Source organism: Rhyacophila brunnea, unplaced genomic scaffold (genome assembly GCF_057557595.1).
Source record: "Rhyacophila brunnea isolate RB1 unplaced genomic scaffold, BYU_Rbru_1.0 scaffold_6, whole genome shotgun sequence".
Lineage (NCBI taxonomy): Eukaryota > Metazoa > Arthropoda > Insecta > Trichoptera > Rhyacophilidae > Rhyacophila > Rhyacophila brunnea.
The window spans coordinates 37,038,747-37,065,211 of record NW_028233276.1 but is presented as its reverse complement, the minus strand read 5'-3'; the positions used below and the strand labels follow the sequence as shown (position 1 = coordinate 37,065,211).

Below are 26,465 nucleotides of genomic sequence, written 5' to 3'. Positions count from 1 at the left end.
GCACGGCACGCAGCTTCATTTAGCAATGGAATGGGTGGCATCTAGATAATATGTAAACATGTCAACTTTTTTATCCTTTTCTAGCTGCTGACCAACTGATCAAACTAAAAGGTTTTCCTATGTCTCAAAATCTTAACGTAAATAAAGCAGATACGGATTGCAAAATATAAAAAGTATTTGGGGTTTAGAAAGAAAAATATGTCTAAAGAAAACATGAATAACACAAAGGTATGTCATCTTAAATAAAGGATGGATCAACAAAGCGATGAGCAATTTACATTATTTTTATTATCGCTTGAAGAAAATACACAGTAAATCAGTAATTATTGTGATAATTGTGTCATTTTCATCAGCGAATCTAATTAAGAATGTTTGGCTTTTGTCGATCACGGCACACATTTTAATTAACACCGGTTTAATTTATCGTACCTCTGGGAATATTGACAATCCGTGAAACAAAATATTCTAATAATACAACATTATTTTAGAAATAATTCAATTTCAATTTTTTTTAACATATTGTGGACATTACTAATTATAAGTTTAAGACGTTCACAACATGACACTTAGAAACAAAGATATATAAATATAACAGTATTACATAAAAAAAAGAGATAGATGAGTAGATAAATTAGATAGGTACAAGGAAGTAGGTACACCGGATGAGTTAAGCAGACCCTATTTTAAGAATTTATAAAACAACGTCCACTTAAACTCATTCTCACGTAGGTGGAATATATCAACACCCGAAGCAATTTCATTGAACATAGTTATCGCCCTCCCAATTGGCATTACCAGTGGCAGGTTGGTTCTGCACCTTGAGAGAATAAACAAGTGATTTGACATTGAATAATGCATGGTACATATTTTATAAATAATGAATATAGATTTTTTAAATATCAATAAGAAATATAATATATATGTACATAAGTATATATTCAGCATAGCACAACTATTATAGTATTGTAGTAGTAGAAGTGAAAATATCACATAAACACTCAGGTTTTGAGAAAACCACATAAATATATTGTAACCTCGCCGGAAATCGAACCCGGAGCCACCGGATGAGAACGCACAGTGCTGAAGCACTGGATTAGACTGGAATGGGTTCCACTTAACAATGGTATATTCGTAGTTATAAATTATCTCTATAACAATAACAAAGTTTTGTAATGAAACAAATTTCGCGTTTAATACCCTTGGTCTGATCGTAAGAATAGCATGTGCAAAATAATAATATAAGGGCGCTTTTTATTGTAGATGTATTTCAAACACACACTAAGATACAAAAAGACATTATATTTAATTTAATTACATTTATTATGGTACAGTCGGTTGGTAGTTTATTTTGTTTCAAAGTAAATACAGGGTAACATTACATATTATTGTGTATTAGTATTTTTCACTTGAGTACACACATATACATAGACAAGTAGCGGGATGATTGTATGTATAAGATCGATGTAGTGTGTGATGCAATTGTACAATCTTTTGTTACTGTGAATGTTTGTCTGCACGCAAATGAGGCTTGTATGTGTGCATAATCATCTCAAATAAAACTAACTATGTAGTTGTCGGAGGTGGTGGCTCTCTGGAGTATAAATTCACTCAGTTTGCAAACGACAGGCATGATTTTTGTTGTGACTTTCATACAATATACATCTTTGCAAAATGGCATTCAAGGTACATACAAAAGTAATTTTTAGTGTTTTATTTTTTAAGTTATTTTTTTAAGAGTGTTTTAAAAAAAATGGTGAAATCGAATAAGTACCTACCTACCCATAAATTAAAAAAAAAATGTTTTTTTGTAGTGAATTAAAAATTACATAGTGCAATATTATATTGTCATTATACGATTAAAACCTACAATCTTACATTGAAGGTTTTAACAGCTACACGACAATATTTTTTTTTTATTATATCAATACAGCCCATTGAATAGTCAAATTAACGTGATATAATTTTAAGGGAGGCATAAATGCTTAGTTTGAAAAAAACGATTATAAACATTTTGGTGCTGTTTCAATGTGCTTATAATTAACCACCAGCAGCACATTGTAGTCGTCAGATCTACATGATTTCAGATGACATGCTAAATTTAAAAAATAAAACGAGGAACAACACTGCCAATAGAAAACGCGCCGATTCTATTTAAGTCCCAAAGTATTATCAATTACTTTTTAAGTTATCTAAACTATAACAATATTAACTTCAAAGTCTAACTAATTATGTATCAATCATGAGGATTCCAGTGTTATATAAACTCTTTTTGTTTTTACAGTTATTCTTGCTCGCTGCTGTGGTAGCAGTTGCTAATGCTGGTATTATCGCCCAGCCAGCTTACTCTGCTCCTTTGGGATATGCTTCCCATGGGTATGCCGCCCCTTTGGGATACGCCGCCCCAATAGCTAAGATCGCTGCCCCAATTGCTTATGCCGCTCCCGTCGCCAAGTACGCTGCCGCTCCCCTCGCCTACGCAGCCCCCATTGCCAAAGTTGCCACCATCGACGCTGACTACGACCCAAATCCTCAATACTCTTTCGCCTACGACATCCAAGACCATCTGACCGGAGACTCCAAGAGCCAACACGAAACCCGCGAAGGAGACGTCGTCAAGGGATCTTACTCCCTCGTCGATCCCGATGGCACCAAGCGCACCGTCGATTACACCGCTGATCCACATAACGGATTCAACGCTGTCGTCTCCAAGGAACCTCTCGGTCATGCCGTGAAAGTAGCCGCCGCTCCAGTTTCTTATGCCGCTCCCATCGCCAAATACGCCGCTGCTCCCATCGCTTATGCTGCCCCTGTTGCTAAGATCGCCGCTCCAATCGCATACCACGCTCCCGTAGCTTATGCTGCACCAGTCGCCAAAATTGCCTCCCCATACTACCACTAAATTGCCTGTCTAAATATTGTTAAACGACCATGTAATTATTTATTGACCTATTAAATAAGCATAAAATATATCCACATATTTTATTATTATGCTCGCCAAAAACCCTAAAGTAGAAAACCAGTACAACTCACTCAATATATCTACTTCTCTATATCTCTTCTATATTCCTAACCATGATGAAGATAATGGCCATAAAAACCTAGTAAAATGCTGGTTTTTTTATGCCTTGTATCTGATCCACCAGAGTTAAAATATTATCAGATAGTTATTTACTCGATAAGGAACTTTTACGAATTACAAAAAATTAATGCAATATCTTTGAAAGATATATTTTTTGGTTATAGCTGTGTCTCACCATATTGTGAGAATAACTACTGCAAAGATCCTAAAGGAAGAAAAATGAAGAATACACGACGACTACACAAATTTAAAAAAATGTACTGCAATGTTCAAAGACTTTTCAATAGCAAATGTACCGTAAACTTTTCACCGAAAAGGAATTCTTCTGCTTTTTCCAATGGTGCTTCGAGGTTGGGAGTCCTCTAATCTTCTCTTCCATTCCCTTAAATTATCAACAAGTCCTGCACTCCAAGCATAATAATGGATTCCTAGCTGAGTCGTGATCTTCCCGCTACAAACATAGACCCCTCCAAACTGATCCACCCGGTTTTTATCAAACGTATCACGAACTCCCACATTTAGGTTTAAACCATTATCTTAAGCTTGGAAATATCTCAAAAGCAGTTTACCATCCTAAGTTCACTAAGCATTCAAGTGTACTTTTACTGAGTTTACTGGACTTTAAATTCACAAGTGCCCATTGAATATAAGTTCCAAAGAATAAAATAGTAAAAAATCCCGTGCATTTGGCACACGGTTGACAAATCCCGCCGGAAATGCCGGAGGGGTATATTATAAAGAGCAACGAATGAAGCAACGAATACAAATATTACAACTTTTGAGAGCAGTAGTGGTTTTCAATGAAACAGGCGATGCGATCACTTCATTAGTTTAAAAAATAATTGACGCATAAAAAATCCTGCCAATATAAGTAATGTTGTATTATATTGGCATTTTATCGCACATGAATTTTTTTTACAATGGTGTCTCCAAACCTGCCTGTACCACAGACCTCCATGAACCTAAAATCATCACCGTTTTAATCGATGTAGGTTACGTGGAAATTCTCAGTCGATGGTGTGTATGTCGATTTAAATTTTTATTTGTTTGCTTAAAAGCCGAGAAAAAATAATAAATAGGTAAGTAGGTACCTAGAGAATTTTCAGAAAATTGGAAAATAAAAAATATGAAAGGGGTCGGCATTATGTCTGCTGAAGGGCGGCACTTTCTCTAGGGACGTCACTACCTGTATTGTTGAAAGATTAATGGTATTCAGTTTGTAGTGGGCAATGACCTCTGGCCTCATCAGCATTATTTCGACGCATAATCGTCCCATTTACAGTCAACATAATCTACACGCTTGACATTCTTCGATGGGGTTCGGTTACCTCGAGCTTGGTCATCGAAACGCTTAAAATTGCAATAATGCAGAGGCCAGCAGGTTTTCCAATTGCAAACTACATCAACCGAATATTCATGTATATATATAGCGTGTCATAGTAAGTTAGTTAGTTTTAGTATCAATCTTCATGCTAGTCAAATCTCAGTCTCCGGATCACTCCGCAGATCATCTACCACCTAGCCTCGAACCAGTGCACTCTCTCGTCACATTTCGTCCTGAAGCATTCGCTCACGGTGCCCGGGACTAACCTAACGAGCCTCGGACCAGTAACATAGCTCTTGTACCGAATGTTTACTTTGTAATAATAGCTCGCTCCTCCATTCATTGGAGCAACCTCCAATCCGACTTCCATCTCTACATCTATCACCCCTAAGCGATCTCGTCCCTTTAATGAGACTGCCAAAAGTTTGTAAGTTAACAGCCATAATTAAAAATACTTTATCACATTTTTATGAAAATAAACATCTCTTTAGATGCACTCGAATGTCTTCAAAAGTATATTAGATAATATAATTCATAGCTGCAATAATAAATTATGTTTTATTAATGCTGATTGCGTTTGCATGTAGTAGTTATAAGTCGTGAAATAATTAAAGTTACATCACGTTAATATTTAAACTTATCGCCTATTAATTGATGCATTGCGTGATTATTTTACTATCCTTTTAATTTGTTTATTACCACCATTCCGAAAGATAGTTCTTACAACGCATTAATTACACAGTCATCCAATTCAGATTTGCTATATATTTTCATTCGGATACATTGACTAATTAACTGCTTTAGAATAATTTACTTCGCGTAAAGATCAAAAACCTATTTAAGAATTGTAGATCAATTTTGCAGATACAATGAATCCACCAGATGTGTAAAGAAAACTGATCATCGATGATTCTAAAATAGAAAAAAACACTGATAGTAGACCATGTCAATTGTTTAAGGATAATTATTACGCCCAAGACATTTACCTTGTGTATAAAAATTCATTGACACAATAAATGTTTTCAACTGAAGTTCACAAAATAAAAAAACATTTGATAAAAATATGCACACGAATTAAAAATAATACGAACATATAATACGAGGGAGAAATTTAAATGCTAAAATATTAAAGTCTACAACGGAAAATGAAAACGTCTAATAGAAATTAAATCAATAAATGAAATCCCCTTGGAAGGGATGAGGCGTGGTAAGTATCAACCGCCGTAAGACCGGAAATAAGTGGATTTAAAAATTAAGGTATAATCGAAATAAAAATAACCCTCGCTCCATTCATCTGTAAAAAATCAATATAAAATGTTATATTATGGATTTATTTTTCTAAACGGACCCTATATTTTTAATGCACAGAATAGCGCAATTATAATAATATAAAATAGTGTATAATTATGTAGAATAATCTTTAAAGTGATTCGATAATACTATAATAACTAACTAACTAACCATCTGTAAATAATGCTAACCATAAATAATTGTTTCCTCAGGGCTAGATATGATTTTTGATTACATTATAATAAGTGTGTTAGTTAGGTGGGCCAAAACGGTAGGAAGTAATTATTACAACATATGGCTAGAGTTCAATGCTAGTGACTTCATATTGAACAATTCATTATTGTTTTGTTACCTTGGGTGATTATCAAAAAGAGTAAATTATCCAAGATTTTTAAATATTTTCTTGAATTTCCATGGCAGTCTATAATTAAATGATCAGTCACGTCAAACTAATTAAAATAAGATTTATTGGACATGATTATTTTTATAAGTTCGATATAGTAATATGTTAAGTAAAATATTTTTCGTTTTCGTGGCTATGGCTGGTATGAGGTTGGTTTTCTTAACCCCGCCGCCTTAAAAATCAAAAGGAAATTATTAGTTTTTTTTTCGGAAAGTAAATCCTTTCCCCCCAAAATACTTTTGTGTGTGCGCTTGTTTTTTCCAGCGTTTCTTGTATTCTACAATCGGCATTGCTGAAGATAGCAAAGGACCCCTACATTATTTGCTGGTTTAGACTCTCTGTATATAGGTCTCATATATAGGTATTGTGTTCATATAGGTCAAACATTTTTCAAAACATAATCTTATTTTGCCACTAATCTCCCTTTTATCAATAACTAGAAAACTCACCGAATACATATTTTTAACCTTACAACAGGCCACGAGCCCCATTTACATACAATAATGCAGTACCACTACAATATTAGGAGTATAGAAGCAATGAAATAGATATATACACAGACTTGAAAAAATGACAGATATGTATAGTGACCTTATCGGGAATCGAACCTGGAACTCCCGGTATGGAGAACCAGTGCCTTATGCATCGGACTTCAATGGTCCAAACCATTTATTTTTTTTCACGATCCGATTAAAATAAACGATTTCTCAGATTATTTAAATTGAAAATTTGCATTTATGAGTGTATTTTTAACACGTCTTCTCAATGTCTCGCTATTTCTTACCATTTTCTTATGTTTACTCTCATCCGTTACAGATAATTCAAGACAATTATATATAAAGTAATAATGATGTTTAAAATTTTAAAAACATACCTACGTGCAAACAAACTTACTTGGGTAAAAGCAAAACATTAAGGTAGGTAGTTAGTAAAAAAATGTTTTCAAATTCATTGTATAAACTTTTAGAAGCAATTAAGTGTGTTTCTAAAGTTTATATTCTGAGGAAAAACCTAATTAGTTAAATATTGAATTTAACATTGTAATCAATTTCTTAACCGAAATGAGTGCTATTGCACGAAAGCTTTTCAAACAATATAAAGAATGGCATTGAATAAAAGTCAGTAGTAAATGATAACTATGCGGTTTAATAGGTCAATAAATAATAAACATATCTTAATATAAGAAACGTTTTAAATTAGTGGTAGTAGGCGGGGGCGGCTCCATAGGCGTGAGGGGAAGCTCCGTAGGCGTGAGAGGCAGCTCCGTAGGCGAGAGGGGCGGAGTAGGCGAGGGGAGACACAACCTTGGCAACTGGGGCAACAACCTTGACGGCATGTCCAAGAGGTTCACGACGGACGACAGCGTTGAATCCGTTGTGAGGATCAGCGGTGTAGTCAACGGTACGCTTGTAACCATCAGCATCAACAAGGGAGTAAGATCCTTCGACAACATCTCCGTGTCTGGATTCGTGCTGGCTCTTGGAGTCTCCGGTCAGACCGTCTTGGATGTCGTAGGCGTATTCGTATTGAGGGTTGGGATCGTAGTCAGCGTCGATGGAAGCTACCTTAGCGTAGGCGACTGGAGCTGCGTATTTGGCGACTGGAGCGGCATAGGCCAAGGGGGCGGCATATCCGTGGGAAGCGTATCCCAAAGGAGAAGAGTAAGCGGGCTGGGCGATGATGCCAGCGTTGGCAACAGCCACCACGGCGGCGAAGAAGAGGACCTGTAAATGATTAAAACGATATGTTAATTAGTTGTTCGTTATACTTTTTAGGAATACGTCTATATGTTTAGCATGAATCTAACATTTAAAGCAGTGACTCAATATTTTTAACACAACAATGACTAATAGAATAATATTGTTAAATCATATTTTATTTATTTAACTCAATAATATAGGTACACTTTTTTAAGAAAATAATAATATTTATCAAAACTACATTGCTTAAAATTACTTCATAGCATTGTGATTATAAAATACATCTATAGTATGCCGGTCGAGTGCTTTACCGATTAATCTATTGATTCTATGCGTTTTTTCAATTATTCCACAAGTTTAAAATTTTAAAAGATATTAGTTTCTGAAGCTTTACTAAGTTATGTTTTATAATAATATTATTATATTACGGTTTTAATATATAATACAGTACACAGAGTAGTTTTTTTTTAACAAATTTAACTTTATAACGATCACATCTCAATAATTATAGAATAAATTATATAAAAATTTTAAAAAAATAGCACACATATAATGAAAACTGTTTTTAGATAGAGAAAATTGGATAAAGGTTTTATTGGAGTATAGACGATTGAATATGCAATATTACTACATGGTTAAATTGTGGGTACTTAAAAAAATTAAATATTGATATTGTCTAAAAATAAAAGTTAATATTATTTAACATTGCATTTTCTAAGATATTTTAGATGCTATTTTGGATGCTATTTTAGATAGATTTTAGATTTGATTAATTTAAATTATATAATATCATATTATACATTTATAAATGATTTTATATAAATATTATGTATATGTACTATGCAAGTTTAATATTATTTATAATGTAAATAGAAAATATATTATTAATCAGACTTGTATAGAAGAACGTTGCCGTCGAAGAAATTACGTTTTTGTAAAATAAACATAGTAGGTATGTATTATTATAAACACTTTTTTTATGCTGTACCTTGAATGCCATTTTAAGGTATTGAATAGTTGACTATTGTCGACTGATTGTAACTCTCCGAAAAATAATACTGTATTTATAGCTGCGGCGGGTTGCAAAAATCAGCTGATTTTTGTCCTGAAATTCACATGTGACACCTGATCGGACCAATTTCGTTTATTTGACTTATGCATGGGCGTATAACTGGTTTCTGCCTCGATAATCTGATTGTATGACAATAAAGTTTTAGTGTAGAGTGAAAGAGACGTAATCGGTGGCATATCTGGCCCAATGCCCAATAAACATTACATAATAATATGAACTCTTTAATTGTGAAACAAGACCTTTTTATTATGTTCGTAAGGAAAAGGGACAGGTGACGAAATAAAAAAATATATCGAAAATTATTAAGGTAATTGAGCTCATATTTTTTAAAACACATAATTATGTAATAATTTTTGTTATTTTGGATGTCGTTAAATATATTATGTATTCAATACAGGCAATAATATATTGTTGAAGAGAATCACAGGAATATTAATAAAAAAAACCATTACCTATTCACTTCGATGTCGAATGAAAATAATGATCATTATGAAATTACCAAACAATAATTTATTATGTATTATTCATTTTTTTACCGCAAATAACGTTTGATAATATACTTACTACGTATTGCAGTATATCTTTTATACATTGAAATAATTTCAGTTTACATCCATTAATTTAATGACTTACACCCAAGACCTGTTTTTAGTGCATTTGATTTCTTGACAATTCAGGTTCTCGAGATTCAAACATTTTTCAATTCTAGAGAATCTCGAGAATTCTCAAGAAATACCTATAAGTATTTCTCTTTTTACTCGTACGGTCCAAGTTTCCTCCCTTTGAGATCAAATTCGAGAATTTAGAAAATTACGTTCCGTTTCAAATTTGGAAGCTTTTTTTCTATTTACTTATTAGATTTATTACCAAAAAAAGATTCACCGCCAAATTTTGAAAATTCAGTTCCTGTTCAAAATCAAGACTTTTTATTTTTTAGCTTCTCTTTCAAAAAAAGCACCACCTAATTAGTATTTTGTTATTTTTTTTAAATTTTTAAAACCTAGATATACCCTGATAAAACATCTTGTTAGGCACAATATATATCTACAAATATTAAAAAAAAAATGCCAGAATTCAAGTGGCAATAAAACTTTTGCCAAACCACTTTATGACCTGATATGACGCAAGAAGTCTGGCGGGCGACAGACTTATACTTTTTTAAATCAAACTTATTAAGTATAGAAATTAATATATCATAAATTATAAATTAAAATAAAATATTTAATTTCACAGATTTATTAATTACGCAATAGCCTTTTCGGTAACACACAATAATAATCAAGACTATTATATATTTGTTCATATAACGCGTGGCGTAAAAACTTCTAAATTCGGCACTGTAAAAGAAAACATGTGCACTCGTATTAAAGTTGACAAATCGAATAAAATGTACTACGTAACACATCACAGAACTGTTGGTGGTGTAAGCAAATTAGCAATATCGAATATTTTTCAGAAGCACGCGAGCTATCAGGCAAGAGCTACCATTAATTAATAAAATATAATAAATCATCGGTCATTTAATTTTTAAACAAAAATTACTTGTATATTTAAAAACTCTTAAATATTATTTATAGGTAACACACCTATTATAATTCAGCAAAATTTCAAAAATTAATTGAAAATAATATACTGATATATAATATTTTATGATATGATAATATTTACTGAGTGTGAATGTAGAGGTTTCGTGAAGCACCATGCGTTGATGTTACTTCTGATTTCTGTAAATGTTTATTGGTTAGACGCTGGCTGAATTTTTGCCGTGAAAGAATTTCATAGTTTAATTACTTTAATTCATAATGATAAGAGATAGCCCCATGGTGGATCTATTCTTAGAGGACATTAGACAAATTTAATTTCAGAGACATTCCGAATAGCGATGTAGTAATGTCCAACCAAATACCATATTTTCATCAGTTTTTGGCGACGTTTATCACATTGCATACTCTTATCTGATTGTTTGAGAATTTGTGTATTTTTTTATATTTTTTTGTTATACTAAGAGATGTCACGGAGACTTGAAGCTTTCGAGATGTGGCTGTATAGACGCATCCTCAAAATTCCTTAGACTGACCGGGTGACAAATGTTGAAGTTCTCAATCGAATGAGGAAGGACCGAGAAGTTCTACGTAGTATCAAAACCAGGAAACTACAGTACCTCGGCCACATTATGAGAGGACAAAAATACAGCATTCCCCAACTTGTCATTCAAGGAAAGATCAATGGAATGCGTAGCAGAGGACGGCGCCGCATTTCGTGGCTTAAGAGCCTCCGTGATTGGTACGAGTGCAGCTCCTTTGAACTGTTCCGGGTAGCAGATGACAAATATAAGATTGCCTTGATGGTGGCCGACCTCTGAGAGGGGATGGCACAATAAGAAGAAGATACTCAGCATATAACTTTCCATGCCACGTCACTCTTCATTTTTCTAACTCTTTTACATTTCGCTCTTAAAATGTATAAATTCAGTAAATTTAGTAAGGTTCTCAAGGCAGGGGCGGATCTAACCATTCAGGGATCCTATTCGCAGCATTATTAGAGCCCATGGAAAAATAATTTATTATTATTATTTAGCTCTTTTATTATTAATAAGTTACCCAAATATATAAAAAGCCAACATTTTTCTTGTAGGCACCTACATGTAGGTACATTTCTTTTATCAAAACAATCAAAATTCTCTGGGTAGGCCGACCTACTTTAATACTTCATTAATTTTTAATACTGTCGGTTTTCTTCACCTCACCAATATTACACGTAAAATTACATGAAATAGTTCTAACATCGGCTTAATTGATTATATTTTCTTCTCAAATTCAAGTATAGTGACGCAGATGAAGTCATTCCTTAGACGGTCTTATGATAAACTGTTAATTGTGTATACAATAAATATTATTCGAAGATTATCTATAGTACTCAATAGTCAAAAAAAATATCGTTATTCTTCCACAATAATTATATACATATTATATTTCTACAGCGAATAATAAATTTTAATGACGATTCCTAAGAACAGAATTTTCTCGGTTTTCAAACTTTGGATTTGGTTATTTTTAATTATCGTTTATTTTTAATTCTTGAATTTCGAGCACCGTTTTCAGTGCAGGACCCCCTCCTGTGCATACTCTTTTTTCTTTTGACCATATCCGATCTTATTAAGATCATAATATGGTCCTCCACTAGTGGAGGTTTGTATTAACAAATTTTTGGTTTTATAGGAAATATATATTAACCTCTTGCTCGACTATGACGATAAATGTGTATTTTCCAGTTCCAGGCTTTGAAACTGGGACCTCACGATATTGTAAGCTGACGCATAAGCCGCTCGGCCATCGTGGACGTTTTCAGAGTACCAAAAATTTTCATTTGACCCAAGTACCACTCACCGGGCTGTCCTAAAACTAGATGGAAATATTCAAAATAAAAACGGTGGGGGGCTGAAGAAACTAGGGGTGAAAAGTTTTTTGATAACGATAATGTATTCATTTACTAAAAATGTCCTATAATTGGTAGGAATATATTATTCCGTAAATTATGCATGTTTGTGTATTTGTTTTGTAAATCTAACTGATTGAATAATCGTTAAACATCATGTAAGGGTTGGCATACCATGCATTGCCTTTGAGCACAGTTAACGAGAAAAAAGAGAAGAATAGAAAAATGTACAGTCTATTTTAACCTACAATGCTGGCAAACTTTACCTGTTTAAATATTTGGTAGGTATATGCATGTCATAAATCTAAATCATATTATTGCATTAATTCAATTAATGTAGGTATCAGTTTTTTTAATTGACCACACTTCATTCATAACATTATCAAGCGCTCGGATTCGTCAAATTTTCAATTTAAGCACTGATGTATAATACTTATCTCTCAAGCCAAATGCAAGTAAAAATGTCCAGTTTTTACCGAAATTATTATCACAACACGCTGTTCTGTACCATACCCGTGAGTTATGTTTTATGTCCAAATAGGGTATTTAAATAGATATTGCCTGACTCAAATACATAAGTAATAATAATATGTCAATTTTGCATTCGATTTTTTCAAAACATTCAAAACTGTACATAAAATATCTGTGCACTAACCCATTGATAATTTCATCTACATTATTTGTCTATTATAAAATGTTATTTTAGAGTTTTTATAACACATTTTTCCAGAGTTATGTTATATGATCTAATAATTATATTATATGAGAACAAGAATCACTATCTGTAATAGTGGAGAAATAATAATATAAATCTTTAAATAATTTATCGCTTTGTTAATATATTTCAAGAAGAACATTTTTTGTCAATGACTACAAATTATTCATTGTTTAGTAAATTCATTAATAACGTTTAGAAAAAATCAATTATTATTTTAATAAATTGTGTGCGATATAGGTATATCTTCTTCTCAGTACATACAACATAAAAATGTGTACTATAGTAATATAGGTTGAAATAAATAAAAGACAAATTGGATAACTATGCGGTTTTATGGGTCAATAAATAATACAGGTACATTTTCTTAATATAAGAAAAGTTTTAAATTAGTGGTAGTAGGCGGGGGCGGCTCCGTAGGCGAGGGGTGTGGCGTATTTGGCGATTGGGGCGGCGTAGGCGAGTGGAGACACGACCTTGGCAACTGGAGCAACAACCTTGACGGCGTGTCCAAGAGGTTCACGACGGACGACAGCGTTGAATCCGTTATGGGGATCAGCGGTGTAATCGACGGTACGCTTGTAACCATCAGCATCAACAAGGGAGTATGATCCTTGGACGACGTCTCCGGACCTGGATTCGTGTTGGCTCTTTGAGTCTCCGGTCAGATGGTCTTGGATGTCATAAGCGAACTGGTATTGAGGGTTGGGATCGTAGTCAGCATCGATGGCGGCTACCTTAGCGTAGGCGACTGGAGCTGCGTATTTGGCGACTGGGGCGGCATAAGCCAGGGGGGCGGCATATCCGTGGGAAGTGTATCCCAAAGGAGAACCGTAGGCGGGTTGTGCGATGATGCCAGCGTTGGCAACAGCCACCATAGCGGCGAAGAAGAGAACCTGGAATTAGTTGAAACAAATCACTTATAAGTATAATTTTTAAATTTTGTTTTTATATATTTTTCAATTAATTTGAACGATGATGATAATTAAGCATTATTTATTAATGTTATTTAATTCACTAAAAAGGTTTATATATTTTTATAAATCTATGTATATTGTATTAATAATTTTAATGCACAGTTAATTACTAGCAATCCTATAGTAATAAACTAATAGAGACAATGTAAAATAAATGATATATTTAGGAGTCTATCATTAACAAAAGTTTATCAATATGTCATCAAAAATAAAGTTAATATTTAAGCCACCTGCTTCGGTTTCTATAGAATCGTATAAACATATTTCTTATAATTTAAATTAAACTTCCATCAAGTAACCTCAGTTGATAGTAACTATAATAAACATTACCACTACTACATTAACACTATGATGGCTTTCATTTCTGAGATACAAATTTAGCTATCAATAATTGATATTTTAGTATAATTTTTATTTTTCTTTAGATCCAATGGCGTGTACAAGTAACTAACAACTAGTTATCTTAAAACAAATTTTGTTCCATTATGTAGAAAATCATAACATTTTGTTATAGATTAAAAGCGAAAGTGTTGATTTTATTTTTCTTTTTATTTTCTTCATTTAATATGATATTTACTTTACGATACTATAATAAAAAATATATGACTAGTTAAACGATTATCCGTATATATTTATTTGTAGATATATCTACAAAATTACTATACTTAATACTTGTTATGTTTCCTGTTGCAGAGTACAAGATATAACAATTTTATAGACACCATTTAAATTATATTTAGAAACAAAATAACTTATATTATCACTTATTTTAAATTGGATTTTACCGCACTTATGTTATTATGGCTGTAAATATATGTAATCATACATACCTTGAATGCCATTTTCTTTAGTTTTATGTTGTCTACTTGACTACTTGTGAATGTTTGTGTCTCTTAGTGAAATTGTCGCTCTATTTATAAGGCGAAGTTGCAAAAATCAGCTGTTTTAATGAATGAATTTTGTCACATGTGAGACATTTGAGCTCGTGCCTACTCGAGTATATTATGCCTGGGCGTAGAACAGGTTGCTGCTGTACTTAGTGTGTTCATACATGACAATTCTAACGTGCATTACTGATTTATGATATTACTTTGTGCAATTTAAGGGCTATTTCGTCATATTTAGTGCAACAGTTGCATTCCAATATAAAATTTCTGTGAAACACGCTTATATATTATACCACCTGCTGCACATTATCAATATTCGATTTAAATTGCATTAGTAGATACCGGATATTTTCTTTGACTTAGATGACGCAATCTATTTGTCAGAAAAATTGGAAAAAATCTTTAAATAATTCAAAAAAGTCACTCAATTATTAAATTATACAAAAATCTTAAAAGATTTATATTTCACACAAATTGAGTACCTATAAAATAATATTACATAAAGCAAAATCCCCGCAACTAACATCAAGTGTGGGCATAATATAATCACTTTTAGTCTAGTGAATAAGGTTTTGGTTCGATTTCTGCTGATGTCAATATAATATATTTATGTGATTTCTCAAAGTCTGGGAGTTTGTAATTGTTTCACTTATATTATTACCACACTACTGTCATTGGGCCTCAGGGTCTCTTTAGTGCAAATTAAAATAATAATTACTTTATACAAAAAAATAAACCACTATTATTATGTATCATCACTGTCATTCTCACTAATATTTTACACTAATATTTTACACTAGAATTTGTTATTTTTATTTAATTTGTACATCGTTTGGGGTCTCAAATTAGTCAATTTGTCCGATCTTCACATCCCTTCACCCACCACTGTAAATATATATTTGTTAAATATTACACGATACAGGTGATTATTTTCATCTTATGTATTATAAAAAAATAATTTAAAGACACAAGTTAAGATGGCTTTTCTGGATTTAGAAATTCCATCAGACTGGGTCTTCAAAACTGGAGAACTATAGCTTACGACCAGTATATTCATAGACTTTACAGTCCGATGTGGATCTTAGTCGCTTCCCAACGTAGGTTTTTAACAGTATTTTTTTTACGATAAATGGATGTTAGCTACTTGTTCAAACTATTTGGTACATGATATCTAAAGATGAGAGATTTGCGACCGCGGCTCACGGCTTCAGATACTGACTCGTTATCAATCGAACATTGCAGGCTTTCTTATTTGCATCTAAGTTTTTTTTTTAAATGACACCTATAAATAGTTTTACATTAATATTAAGTCGTTATGAATTTTTCAATAACTAAACTCATTCACGGAAAAGTGTCCAATACATAAAAATTGAGTGCACACAAAAAATATATTATTTTTCTACATCCATAGAAGTTGAAAAAATTGAAAGATTGAAATCTTTTTGATTTCAATATTAAATTTTCTTAAATTGTTTTACGTGATTAAACTCAATATAGGTACTATACGAAGATGAAATTCTTTTTCTGAAAGTCCTGTAGAGCTGTAGTTAACAGTAGATCCGAGTTTGCAATGCATGCGTCTCCTGTCCATCAACAACAGCTCTGTTAGAGTCTACTGGCCCCACATGATCAGCATATGGCTTACGTTCCATTACCTCTACCATCTCCAAACCATGTGAAAATAATTATGGAAATCGTCATTTACAGCTAAATAATGGCTTTCTGAAAAACTACAAATCGACATTAAATTTCAAATGGACGAATGGAAACAAAATTATCTCTAGAGATTTTGTAATCTTATGAAATATGATTTTAGATGCACTTTGCATAATTTTAAAAATGTGTAGGTACTTATGCAATATTTTAAATTAATGATATCGTGTTATTATGAGAGTTATATTTGAAAGGAGTACCCAAAAGTAAGTATTTTTTTCATAAACATTGCGTATGGTTCTCCAAGTAGAGAAGATTTTATTAAGAGACTTTTTTCAAGGAATCGTTGTAAACTATTTTCCTATGCATTCAAAAAACAAAATGTCATATGATTAAAAACCCCACTCACACCATCGGGGATAGGCACTCTACAATCCCACCGTAAGGCTATTTATACATCAATGAAAAGTTAGTGTAAAAAAATAAGCAATCCCCAATTTTTAAAATGTTTTAATATTTTAATTACAGGATGTATCACCATTTTATTGTTGTCACACTTGCCCAACATTCTATAGAAGAAATAATATCAATTTTTTAATTTTTTTCCAACCATGTCCGATCCTATTAAGATCATAATAATATGGGCTTCCACAGAGTAGAGGTTTTTATAAACAGAATTGTGTTTTTACGAGAAATGGAAGTCAGCCACTTGTTCAACCTATTAGGTCCATACTCTGACTCACACACAAATTGAAAAACAATATGTATACTTGCCAGACCTATTATTCGAACATGGGACCCACGAAGCTATAGCCCGACGTTTAAGCCGCGCAGCCATCATGGGTGTAATGTTTAATTATATTATAGGTACTTACTGTTCATTGTCGTAATAATAAACTATCCACGTGGATAGGGGATATCTGAGTCAGAATGTACTTGATAAAAGACGCAATACAGAACACGTTCAGGAATCAGATTTAAAAAGCAGGCTGACACCTGAATTTGGCCAGCATGAACTGGTACTTGGTAGATATGTTATATTATATAATATACTCGTATTACCATATACACACCATACACTGAAAAAAAAGTTTTTAAAAAGGCCTTGAATGATACTATTATTATGAAAGAGAATACACGAACTGGTGTGAAATTCATTATCATTTAGAATAAAATGATTTTTTAATGTATATCTTAGATCATGGGTGGCAAGCCCGCGGCCCACTGGGTGTCAACTTGTAGCCCGTGGAGTAGTGAGAAAATCAAAATAATATCAAATGCTGCCGCTATGTGCTAATTTCGCAAATTAAGATTCGATATTAGCTCAAGATTTTAAAAAGGACCGTGTGCTTTTTGCTACATTTGCAACGTCATTCTCCGTAGACGTGAATTTATTACCGGGAAATTTACAAATGGAACATTATGAAATATGTTGCGATGAACAGTTAATGGAGAAATTCAATCAGGTTGGTTTGGAAGAGTTTTACAAAACATATTTGGACAAGGAGAAATATTCTGCATTTTACAAACATGCTCTTATGACGACTTCGCTATTTGGAAACACTTACACGTGTGAACAGCTTTTTAGTCGGATGAAGCATATCAAATCCCGAGTGAGAACACGAATCATTGATGTGCATAAGAAAAACGGTTTGCGTGTAGGAACAACCTCACTCGATATCGATATTGATGCACTTAGTTCTGCCACACAAAATCAAACTTATTTAAAATTATTTTTTTTATTATTTAAAAAAAAGTGTTATCTAATAAATATGCTTGATTCTCATTTTTGTTTTATTTTATTAATATATATATATTACATTTTTTTTTGTTTTGTATAATAAAAAAACCGATGTGCGGCCCGGCAGGAAATTTCATTTTTAGACTCTGGTCCGGCTGCTTAAAAGGTTGGCCACCCATGTACTTAGATAATATGTACGATTAAATTATCTACAATAATTGTCTTCATTATGACATTGAAATAAATAGATTAATTACATCAGTCGTTAACATTCATGGTGTTATAATCAGATGCATAGTTTATATCGATAAATTCAAAAAAAAAAAAAATTACTGCCACCATAAAAAAATATGCAAAATATTATAATGTAGGTCAATAGATTTCGGTGACATTGATTTCATTGGGCAGAAAAGCGTTAGTTAAATTATTTGTCCGATTCTAATAGATACCTAAGCAAACTATCGGTCCAATTACATAACATAAAAATACGATTTGACATGAATTTAGTCGGACTCACGTTTGTGCTTGCTGAATTTAAAGTGACCAGACGATTATAAATTATTTTGTTTTTTTTAATGTTTTCATAATCTCATAGTATAATTATTATTGCATACGTCAAATTAACTTATGTAACCTTAACTTCAAATACAAACCGTTGTTGATTTGACACTGTTTAGATAATTAATGCAAAACTATTATTATTAACTAGATTGATTTTTGATGATGATTAATTAGATTGATGTGGTACAAAAATAGCTTTGTTTCAAAACCATTAAAACTATTATTATCATCTTTACTCTCGTGTTGTTCTCTATTATCACCACAATTCATTCTTTCTGTCTTCTTTCTTGACGTTTCGATATGTATTGATCACAGAACAGATAATAAATAGAATACCGATAGGCTATATTCAATACGCCGTATATTGATGCAGGGTTTTTAATGTGTGAGTGTCCTACGAAAATGAAGCACGCATTATGCACGTGTAATACACCAACATTAAATGAGCGTAAATGCATAAACCGAGAGCAGTTTTCAGTATTCGACGTAAAACGTATTCTTGACAAGTGTGTAAGTTTGAGCCGGATTCTTTCTTACTCGAGTCGGTTACCTACTATCGCCTTACCCGTTACGTATTTCAGTTTCCATTATTTCTGAGTTTCCTGGTATTGATTATTTTTTCATATTCATACACTTCTACCACGGTATTCTAGGTGCATCGGGTGTAGTGGCAGGCTTTTGGACGTAGATTCAGTTGACTTTGAGTCCTCCACGATAAAAATTAAATAAAAACCTTAAATTCCAACTCCTAACGTACTTACCAAAAATATAAATGTAATCTCTTTATTAGAGTGAAAAAGTTTCCCAGAAGAAAGAAAAAAAAGAGTGACATGCTATAAATAAAAATAATTATTATTGTATGACAGTCACGATGCATAAATAATAGTATCAATAATTAGTAGGCTTTGTACAATTGCGTATTTTTTAGTGTTTTGGCGAGAAATACCCTTTTTTGATTTTCGTAAAATTTTATACCTAACTAGTTTGACCTGTTTCGAAGCCCTCTTTTTAAATTTTCTGAACATCCATATATTTGTTATTGGTTAAAATATCCTGACATTCCTAACCGACTAAACATATACGTATATTGAGGTAGGCAGTTAAGATCCGACATAAATAGTGCACACTTAATTTTGTCAGTTAAATGTATTCATTTTCATTGACCTAAGGCTACAATGTGTAGATAGTGTTTGTTAGTTTTAAAAATTCAATTAAATCCTACCTAATCCAAGCCATAGTAGATAATAGTAAAAACATATTCGTTTATCCATAACATATCTACAATTATGCCAGTAGGAGTAAACACATATTTTTTGATATTTTATAGATAGAATTAAATTGTTTATCGATTATGTTTTAGTTAGGCAGGACTTAAGAAATTTTAAAAAACTAACCAACACCATTTGTAATAATATCAATTCGTTATTAAACAAAAACATATAAATATAACTGAAAAATTGTGTACTATTTTAGTCAGATCGCCCATAGCGAATAATATAAACTATAATGGTTTGGTTAGCCAGGGTTAATTGAATTTTAAAAACTAATAAGCACCATCTGCAAATTTTATTCTTAGTTTAATGTAAACAAATAAATATAACTGACAAAATTAAGTGTGCACTATTTATGTCGAATCTTAACAGCATACCTCCACCCTTCGCCACTGATTAGTAGCACACATTGGTTGAATACTTTACGCTTAACGGCTCACATGCCCAACGAAGGTCAAAATGGAGATTTAATGGTGTTTTCAAAGCATTAACCTAAACATTCCTTAAACGTTGTAGATAATCTATTTATATAATTTTGAAGTTTTATTATCCTTTATATTTATTTTAAACATTTGATGACTGCATAATGTATTTTTATTACATAAAATAGTATTCTTTTAAACCTTTCGCTCTAATGTTTTAGAATATAGTCATATTTCAGTACATGCATGTGCAGTGGTGTTAAGATTTTTTGCATTTATTAATTTTTAAACGCATTTATAAAACCATTAGTATAATTTATGTCGACATTATGATAATGAAATATTTATGATAAAAAATTATATTGATAATCTCTGTGATCCCAAATTTGACAAGAATTAAACATTTTATTATCCAAAAAATGGGCAAGATTAACACATTCGAAGATAATTCTAAAGATACTAATTATAAGCTATGTCTTTGACCATTAAAGTGTGAAAAACATCCTATGAATAATAAGGCTTCAAAATTATATACATAGATTATCTACAACGTTTAAGGAATGTTCAGGCTAATGCTTTGAAAACACCATAAAACCTCCATTTTGACCTTCGTTGAGCATGTGGGCCCTTAAGGCACAATGATACATCACATTTAAAGATGCTAGACTTCATAATATGTATACTTATATATCGGAGCATCTTTAATAGTAATATAGATAGTTACACACATTTCTCATTTCCTTATATTCTTACAGTTTCTCGTACGCTTGTAGATAAAAAAAAACTACCGTGGTCACCTTTAATCATGTCACGATCAAGCGATCAAAATATATTAACAATAAAAAAAATAATCGAATCAACATTGTTACAAATATGATATCGGTAAAACAGGTTTCGATTATGCCTGTCGACAACCGTAGCCTTTAAACTGGTGCAGTATTATCACTGAAATTAGTTGTCACATTTTCATATAAATAGCTCCGACTGAAACTTCCAATTCATATTCAATTAGAATCAGTCTTTCAGGACACATCTAATAAAATGGCATTCAAGGTAAATAATATACTCTATAAGACTACCAAAATTATTTTTTCTAGCACCCCAAGTTTCACTATAAGGGTAAAATATATAAATACATTTTACATATTATTATGATGAGTGCCAGTTTACTAAAACTTGTAAATTTTGTATCATTTTCTCTCATAAGCATAGCATAACATAATCCTCCATATAGTGAAGGTTATATAAACAATTTTTTTACGAGGATTGGTTCGCCAATTCGCCAAGCCAATTTGGTCCTTGCTCTGGATCAGACACACATAATCAAAAAACTATAGATGATGTGATTCAAATTCGCACTCATGGCTTTAAAGACAATCACTCTATAAAATACTCTATCGTGGGGCTATTTATCGATCCCTAATTGTATTGTTGTTTGATTTAATAAAACGCAATTTTTTTTTTAGTACTTATTCCACTTTAATAAATAATTTGGACCGGTTTCGTCCGCCTCAGAGGGACATTTTAAACTTTCAAGATCCCTAATTGATTAATATATATTGAGTTTTCATATTATAGTAAATGAATATTCCTAAGTAATATTATATTCTTACATCCACATAAACTCTTCATCGCTATGCCATTACCTAACATAACCTAACCTTACAATTTCTTTATTATTATTCCCAGGTTCTCTTCTTCGCCGCTGTGGTGGCTGTTGCCAACGCTGGCATCATCGCCCAGCCCGCTTACTCTTCTCCTTTGGGATACGCTTCCCACGGATATGCCGCCCCCTTGGCCTATGCCGCTCCAGTCGCCAAATACGCAGCTCCAGTCGCCTACGCTAAGGTAGCTTCCATCGACGCTGACTACGATCCCAACCCTCAATACGAATACGCCTACGACATCCAAGACGGTCTGACCGGAGACTCCAAGAGCCAGCACGAATCCAGACACGGAGACGTCGTCGAAGGATCTTACTCCCTTGTTGATGCTGATGGTTACAAGCGTACCGTTGACTACACCGCTGATCCTCACAACGGATTCAACGCTGTCGTCCGACGTGAACCTCTTGGACACGCCGTCAAGGTTGTTGCCCCAGTTGCCAAGGTCGTTTCTCCCCTCGGCTACGCCGCCCCTCTTGCCTACGGAGCCCCTTCCCACGCTTACGCAGCCCCATCCCACTCCTATGGAGCCGCCCCCGCCTACTACCACTAATTTAAGATTCTTATATTAAGGAATGTAAATTATTTATTGACCCATAAACTATCATAAACAAAAGTCAACTTTCTTATTTACTTTATTTTATGGTTGGTTATATTTTATTATTAACACTGTTGGTATTATTAACCATTCTCAATAAGTTACATAATTGAGAGTGTTGGCCATAAGTGACGATTTGCATATTTTCCCTATCCTACAAAAAATACGTAACTTCGTCACAGAATAACTCTTTCTGACATACATTTGTGACATTGATGACATTGTTAACAACATAACTCGAAAATAACACATTTTCGATAATATCTACTTATACCTGGACAAGGGAATACAAAAATAATGCGAAGTGCGTTGCATTTTGACTGAGATTGAGTGTGGAAAAATACAGAATAAACTTAGTTATTTTACAGTTATCATAAATATGCATTTAAGTTTGTCGCGTTAACGAAACACACATTCAATATTGATAATATTTGAGAACTTTCCAGAGGCTTTGTATTTCTTGGGTTTTATGGTCTGACTATAATTAAGTCATAAAGCAAATCTCACTTAAAATTCTTACTCTATGGCGACTGGCTTCACACATTTATATTTATTAATATATTGTGGTACCCGAACGGAACGCAGATCAATATACATAACTGTACAAAGAACATTGAATAATGTGGAATAGAGTACATTTTTTCTTTATAATTTAAATAATTATAGTTTATTTAATAACTTTTGTATACCACGGCTCAAGTTCTAATGATTCCTATGGGTGTGAGTAAGAAATAAGGCAAAGAATTGTGATATCTAAGAACGCTATGAGTTGTTTCACCAACATAAATTTTGATTTTCGTGAAGGATACTCTGCATTCTATCGACGGTTAAATATCGAAACACAAATATCTCTATACTGGAAGAATTTGGCATGAAAAAACGTTTCTCAGCCACCTGCAAGAGAGTTCTTCAATTCTTCAGTTACGTAGAATGAATAGAACCAAGCAATCTATAAAGAAAAATGATTGTTCGTAGCGTTGAAAGAAGAAGGTCACAGGGGCTGAAGCATCAAGAATGTGACTGAATTAAGAAAATCAGCGCATGGTTGCTTCAGATGGAAGAAGATTGTTGGTAATACCTATAATTTCAGTGATCACCATCCTCAGTAATGAAATGAAGAAAGACTTACTAACATATTTATATTAACATCCTTCAGCAATCAAGCATAGGGTCATTAATTACAGAATCGTCAACGTATACCATTTAGAACTAAAATGCGTATATAGATTTGGTAACATCGCTACAGGGTGAAGGAGGTTCAGCAATATTATGAAATCAATGTAAAGCGCAAATGTCATATTCGCGCTTAGTATCAGGACCACATGATCCAACTACACGTAGAGCCTCTTTGTTATCACATCTGTGACCATATACTGAGGTATTCTCGTATGAAGGTGAGTGTTTCTAACGCGGTAAAACCATTGTACCTCTAAGATGCATCGATTGTCAAATATGAAAAGTGGAGTCCCTCGGGCCATGGTAGAATATTATATAATATATTTGACATTTTGTTCCTCATATAATAAAGGTGATTGAATGCAAACAATTAGAGTTTACAGCCAATTAAATGAATTACGCCATTCGCTATGTATGCATGCATATAATATACAGTAATTAATATAATTTATCTGTAAAGCCGATTTGATGAAGTTTCCTTTCCTAGCTTTTTAAATAAAATTACTACTCGATGAATAATTGCTAAAATATCGCTAATTTATGTTTTTCAAAAATTCGTACATTTTTATTAAATAAAAAGTGACAGTTCTACATGTTACGTAATGTTCTCACCCAGCAGTAGATATACTTCCCTGGAGGATACTGATCATGCCCCCTTATAAAGGGGGGACTGATCGGTATCTGCGGATCGACCAGATACGCGAGTTTATTTCGCACTTCACAAATTTGATCTAATAGAAAAAAGTCGTCCGTGGCGCTATTTCACTTGAGAGATTTTAACATTTTATTCGTAAAACACGTCGTTTTGCAATGCAATTTTTGATTGTTGTGTGTCGATACTCGACAATCTCAAGAGGATTTATTAAAAATACAAAAAATCGTTAAAAATACACTAAATACCCTTAATTTTACCTCTAACACCATTTGAAAAACGGATGGGGATGTGGGGGTCATGATGCTGATAATAAACGCAAATTACTTTATTCCTCAAATTCCAGTTGTGCATATATCTACTTAGTTGTGTGAGGCAGTCTGAAACTTGGAGAAAGTAATCATTTTGAAGGATTTATTTGACTCTCATAATATTTTATTGATGGTAATAAAGTCCACCCACTCATTAAACATTAATCATATTGGCATCATTAAAATAAAACGAATAATGTTTATTACACCTTACCTATTACGTACACGGTGCCGTAAAATCAGTTTTGAATTTTTGGTCTACATGACGTACCGAACGTGTGCTGGTCCGGCTGGTCCTAATAAATTATATAGACAGAATTTTGTTACATTTTAATTTAATAAAATCTGTTACAATGATCAATAATTGATACATCATAATATAGGAGACGGTTTTAGTTTATTTCGCATTAGTTTTTAGCGTTCACAATTATTTTTACCACGTTTTTCTTAGCTCGTATTCTTGTTTGTCCAGTGGTTGTTTATCCAGTACAAATCTTTTTTTTTTTTCAAAGATTTTTAACTAACTTCCCGACTAACTAGACATTTGAAACTTTTAGAATATATCAGAACACGATGCCAATGCATTCTTTTAATACTTTTAGCCATTTTTAAGTTTAGTAGAATTAAATTCATTTTCAGTTAATTCTGTTTTGTATGAAAACTTATTTCGGAAGAAATCCGTAATCCAATCCACTATTATTGATTCCTAAGGGGGTGGTCCTAGCGACTAAATTATTAATATATACGTGCGTTACTATGGAAATCAAAATGACATTTCAGTACTCTATATTTGTTTGTTGCAAAATACCAAAAAAAATAGACAATTGCCTTATTTGTCCTAAATTATTAATACATAGAATTGTCAAGTTTATATGATTCAACAGAAAATTTAAAAACGTGGTATATAAAAAGTTCTTTTTATCTTGTAATTATTATTATTAACATTTATTAATGTTGCCATTGTCCGTATCTAAGGCAGTATTTCCCAGAATATTTTAGTGTGTCTCCCTTTCTTTCTTCTCCATACGATTTTTTTCTTCAGCTAGCTTGGATTCTTCAAGGAAATTTTTGTCCACAGCTGTAATACAAAATTTTAACTTAAAAAACAGTAAAAATGATAATATATACCTACCTCAGCCATTATAATTTTAACGTTTTTCCCCTTTGTTTAATGTATTTTATTCGTATTTTAGTCGTCAAGATAATGTGCAATTAGAAATAACCACGAAATGTTTGTTAATCCATGAAATATGTCTAAAACCATGGCAACAGCTCAAATATTCTATGGAAAACTTAATCCTAAGGATACTTCACTTTTTTGCCATTACATGGTGATTTGGCTCTTAAGTGTAATTGTAATCTATTTATAAAAATCATATTTTATTAAAATCACAATAACTCTCACGAAACCTACCCCATAATTTTACGTAGGGTTGCGCCAAGGGTGGATTCCGCTCAAGTACCAATCTAAAATGACCCCCACCCCTAATATTGAAAAAAATGGAAAAAAACAAAAAAAAATTTAAATCATTAT

General features: G+C 32.6%; 3 protein-coding genes across 3 annotated transcripts; 1 reads left to right on the top strand and 2 right to left on the bottom strand.

Annotated features, from left to right (window-relative positions):
* Positions 1 to 1,671: 1,671 nt before the first annotated feature.
* Positions 1,672 to 22,747, top strand: LOC147065632 (uncharacterized). The gene is made up of 3 exons (XM_085956543.1): positions 1,672 to 1,683; positions 2,282 to 2,888; positions 22,308 to 22,747. The coding sequence occupies exons 1-3, from the start codon at positions 1,672 to 1,674 to the stop codon at positions 22,745 to 22,747; spliced, it is 1,059 nt and encodes a 352-aa protein (XP_085812669.1).
* On the bottom strand, positions 7,293 to 8,796 carry LOC147065634 (larval cuticle protein A2B-like). The gene is made up of 2 exons (XM_085956551.1): positions 8,785 to 8,796; positions 7,293 to 7,820 (listed from the first exon to the last, which is right to left on the bottom strand). The coding sequence occupies exons 1-2, from the start codon at positions 8,794 to 8,796 to the stop codon at positions 7,293 to 7,295; spliced, it is 540 nt and encodes a 179-aa protein (XP_085812677.1).
* Positions 13,408 to 14,837, bottom strand: LOC147065633 (larval cuticle protein A2B-like). Its single transcript, XM_085956552.1, has 2 exons — positions 14,826 to 14,837; positions 13,408 to 13,914 (listed from the first exon to the last, which is right to left on the bottom strand). The coding sequence occupies exons 1-2, from the start codon at positions 14,835 to 14,837 to the stop codon at positions 13,408 to 13,410; spliced, it is 519 nt and encodes a 172-aa protein (XP_085812678.1).
* Positions 22,748 to 26,465: the final 3,718 nt, after the last annotated feature.